We start from the raw sequence: 4,763 nt of genomic DNA on the forward strand, positions 1-4,763 counted from the left end.
GTAAGAACTGAGCACAGGTCCTCGTAGTTGCAGAATCATTGTCTAACATAGTTTAAGTGAAGTGTGCAGCTTTTTGATGTGTGAACTTGAACAATATATCAATAGGAAATAATGAAATCATGTACTTAACAAAAAGCTGGTGAAGCAGAAGCCTAAAGAAAGAAGTGCATGTACACCTAGAAATACAAGCAAGCCATGTGAATCCTTCCTTGAATACGCATGTTAACCACTTTTATAGAAGAAAAGAAGGAACCCAGAAAGTTCAGGAGATTTTTTTAATGAACTATGATTTGCTAGGAAAATGAACTCCGTGTTAGTTGAAGTGCGTCCTGCTTTATGATCATATGAATTATGTTAGCCACTCTAAGATTTCAGGGCTAAAGGAATCCTCAATGGATGTTCAAACTCATTCGTCTATGTTGAGAAACCACAATGGCTTACTTGGTATCTTCAGTTGGTATCTAAAACGAATGTCAAAAATGTTATTTTCCATTATGAAAACCAATGACCTGCCCATAGTACGACAAGTACAACATGAGAAAGGGGAAAAATGATTTTGATTCTAGTATTAACCCAAAGCTAACTGCCAGAAGCACTCTATAACTTTGTGTGCAGGCTTTACCATTCACCTCAACAAACACAACAGCTGTTAGGAACCTTTTCATAGGTCACAACCCACAGAGCAGATGCAATATAGAAACAAGTGTGCCTAGGATTGTCCTTCCGTTTGTCAAGAAACACAATCAACAACGATTATGTTGGGATTGGTGGTCGTAATAAATTATAAAAAATAAAAATAAGGGAGAACTTATCCAGCATGGTTTAAACGTTCTCAAGTCTTAGGCACACTCAGTGTATACAACCTTGAATAAGTAGTACTTTATCATTTTATCTCCCTGTATCAGCTTCAATTTCTCAACATCTGTTAATATGTATTGTTGGTCGTGTAAAGCAAACTGATATTTTACTTCTGGATCCACAATTTATAGTTTCTTGACAGTGGATGAGTGTAGAAACTAGAATTATTTACAAATTTTTCTTCAGGAGGTACCCTGTTCAATCATAGCCATGTTTGGGCTTGCAAGGTGGTTGGGGATGGATCCACCTGTTTGGGCTTGGGCCTCTGTTTAGGCTACACTCCCTGTTTGGGCCCTGATATTACAGCTATATCTGTTAGAAACTGTTAGAAAGGCTTGTGCATAAGTAGAAACTAAAAAAGCTTTGAGAAACCAAAGTTTTTTAAAAACGAAAACCTTACATAATAAACATATCTACAAAATATGTATCCTAGCACAGGTGTAGGTTGTAAGTGGTCTTCATGGTAGAAATGTAAGATTGATTGGGTGTGGCCAGGCCTATCTAGTCCTTTGATATGAGATGTACCCATTATGTATGTGCAACTTTAGCCATATTACTTGTTGGAGTCCCACATTGGCTAGACACGGACCGTCATATTGTACTTATGTAGGAACCTTCCCTCTCTTTATAAGGGCACTTTTAGAGAGCTTCAAAGGGGTTCCACATATCCTAACATTACTGACCGCTAATTTACAAGTTTAGGTAACGGAGATACGCTTTCAGGATGAATAGTCAGATAACTTGAGATATGCTTCTTGTGGCTATCAACCAAGATGCTCTTTCAGGTATTGCAGACTTATATTTCTGGTTCAGGAGGCAGATGTGACAATATCTTTCATCTGTCTTTCCTGCTGACCATAATTATTGACTGGCTTGCATGAAGGATTGGTTAACACGCATGAATGCTTACATATGATCTTTTGGTTCTAGTAAATTGGTCATGACTCACTGCTCACGAGTCATAAACAGTTACTTGAACCATTTCTCTTTGTAGGACCGCCACTCGAGTGTCACTTGTAAGTAAGAAGTGAGTGGTGTATCAGCTAGCAAGTCCACACATGCTGAGTTTTAGACGTCACAGAAGGCGACACAGGAATTGCTTTCAATCTTTGACTATATATATGTATATGAGAAGGAAAAAAACCTCATCAACATGATTTATATGTCGACACGAGTCCCAAGTCTCTCTTTGTAGTTCACATCTTAGTTTTTGTGGTGTTTGGATAAGATATGTTTATCTGTTCATATTTGAAATGCACCTGGCTGATGCATGCACCTAGGTTATGTCTATTCAACACCAACACCATGACTAGAAAAAATGGCTGTAGATCTTTTTTAACACATCTTTTTTCTTTGTTAAGCGTTGAGACCATCCACATACCAACAACTCGTTTAGACTTTGCAATTATGTTATGCTTTTGCAATTACTTTCTGTAACTGTTGTTACATGGGCATATCACATGGTTTTGCAATCCTTCCATGGATGCTCTAAGGTGACCTCAGGTGCACCCAAATAGGAAGCAAGGGAGTTCCCTACTAATTGTGGGAGGATCCGTCTGCGGACCAATCAAATTTATCCACGTCACAGAATGGGTGTCACCCTAACATTCATTGAAGTATCTTCAATTCTGATCAACCTCCACATTATTTGACCCCACATCCAACATGGTACCCTTAATTTTTCTAAATATATCATCTAAAGGGGTATTTGTAGAGCATCCACATCAGGTCGGTCCCCAGGGTTATTTATGAGAAAGGCAAATCGTGCATATATCCTATTAGCAGAATGGTGCTTAGGTTCGTACCTGGACCTCACACATATGTATTGCACCACATCTTTACCCCTAGGGCATATCAGCACATATGTATTGCACATCATCTTTACCCCTAGAGCATATCTATGATAGTTATGTTTTTGGTAAGCCATACTATTATTTCATGTTATAAACTTAGGGGTTGTTTGGTTGGTTTTCTATTAAGTCTTGTATATAAAGGTTGATTAATTTGTCTGTATGTATTGGGAAGGTGCCTTTCATAGATGGAAGAGCTGGTTTGGAAAAATCTTAACTGTCTGCACAAAACTCCCTCCTAAAAGCTTACTGAATACGCCACTATTGAACAATCATGTATAACTGATTGAATAAGTTGTGAATTCTATTTAGCTTATTAAGCTGCTAACAAGTGGGTTCTTAATGAGCTTAATGATCTAGATGGCTTATTCACTCAACCATACGTTCTACGTGAGTGTTTTTATGGCTTAATTGTAAAACCGTTAAGCCAAAATAGCTATATGAAATAAGTCATACAAGAGTGTTTATATGGATGTCACCTATATATAAAATAATAAAGGATTTAGTCACATCGATAGTCCAACTCGATCATCTGATCCTTAACCAAACAGAGTAGTAAAATTGTGCAAGAACAAGGACGAACGTGGCAAGCTTATGGGCACTATTCTCTCATCCTTTGTCCCTACAAGTGTACAGATTCTCTATGTATCTGCTGCCTCCAGATCACGTGATCCACGATTCGTCCTCATCGTATATTCCTCGATATAAGAGACTATATACCTCACCTTTATTTCTTTAGCATTTTTTAACATTCATTCTGTAAGAACGTTCACCTCATTACCTATTAGATTAAAAATAGTAAGATAAACAAAAGCATTGCATCCCGATCAACACTTGAAAGAGGTGCAACTAGACACCATTGTTATTGTTGGTCGAGTTAGGTTGGGTTGAACATATGATACAATTGGTGGGTATAATAAGAAAGTAAAAGTTGCAATCAAAACCACAAGAATGGTGTCCGATTGGTTTGAACTTGCACTCTAAAGGTCAAAAGTGTTTGGAGGTCCCAGGTTTAAATCCAAGAATGAATAAAAATCTTCTTGTGACTACAGAGGTTCAAATGTAATGATTCTGAGCTACCTGCCTGCAAAGCAGGTGTTCTTCCTGGCCACACAAATTACAATAAATGTAAAAGATTGAGAATATGTTGTATTTTGGTTCTTGTCATTCATTATTCACGTGTGACATTAATTAACTTTGGTACCAAGTGACCACAACATTAATGGCCTTTTTTTTCTTTTATATTTGATTTTTACAAGAAAAAAAGAAAGATATGTGCATTATATATATATATATATATATATATATATATATAAATGAACATGGTGTAATGTAATAGGGCAGGGTACAACTTTTGATCCCCTGGCCTCGATCGATCGACTATGTTAGATAACGGATCTTCTTAATTAATTAAGGGGACGGACTCTGATCGGCAATCCATGTTGGGGTACTGGGAATGGGCCGTATTGTATTCCGTCATCCTCTCCAATCACCTCCCATCTACATTAACAATAAAAAACAAGCATTAATACATTACTAGACCTGGATTGAAATTAATTAACGAAAGAGAAGAGTAGTTGCCTGAGGGTGGTGGTGAGGTGATGGAGTAGGACGAGCATCTCGAGCTTAGCCAGATCGCTTCCGGGACACGAGTGGGCACCATTCCCGAAGGGCATATACGTGTTTGGCCGAGGAGAAACCTACGTACACAGACAGATTCAGATTCAGATCGAGATTGAGATTGGTATTAAATGTGGTGGATCCTACGTGCGTTATGTTGGAAGCGACACATATATTATATAGTGGACAAAATCTTTGTCGAATTATGTTACACGCGCTTGCATACACTGCAACTACCATACAAAATCAGCAGCTCACATGATACTAGAAAGATTTTATGCAATCATTCCATATAATACATATTCACATGTTGTTCATATTTAGTTTCATATTCATCATTCATGGTAATTATATATATATATATATATATATATATATATATATATATAGGGGCCTATTCAAGGGAGAACTGAGTTATTTGTGGTAACTGTGAGA

The 4,763-nt window shown here is 37.4% G+C and overlaps 1 protein-coding gene across 1 annotated transcript in view; it reads right to left on the bottom strand.

Moving 5' to 3' along the window:
* Positions 1-4,017: 4,017 nt before the first annotated feature.
* Positions 4,018-4,763, bottom strand: part of LOC112506680 (abscisic acid 8'-hydroxylase 2-like) — a 5,587-nt gene continuing 4,841 nt past the window's right edge. Inside the window, exons 7-8 of the mRNA XM_025110911.1 lie at positions 4,290-4,408; positions 4,018-4,208 (exon numbers count right to left, since the gene is read on the bottom strand). Coding sequence (XP_024966679.1) covers positions 4,115-4,208; positions 4,290-4,408 — 213 coding nt within the window. The 3' untranslated portion in view covers positions 4,018-4,114. The remainder of the gene's footprint in view (positions 4,209-4,289; positions 4,409-4,763) is intronic.

Source organism: Cynara cardunculus, assembly GCF_001531365.2.
Source record: "Cynara cardunculus var. scolymus isolate 2C chromosome LG 2, CcrdV1, whole genome shotgun sequence".
Classification (NCBI taxonomy): Eukaryota; Viridiplantae; Streptophyta; class Magnoliopsida; order Asterales; family Asteraceae; genus Cynara; species Cynara cardunculus.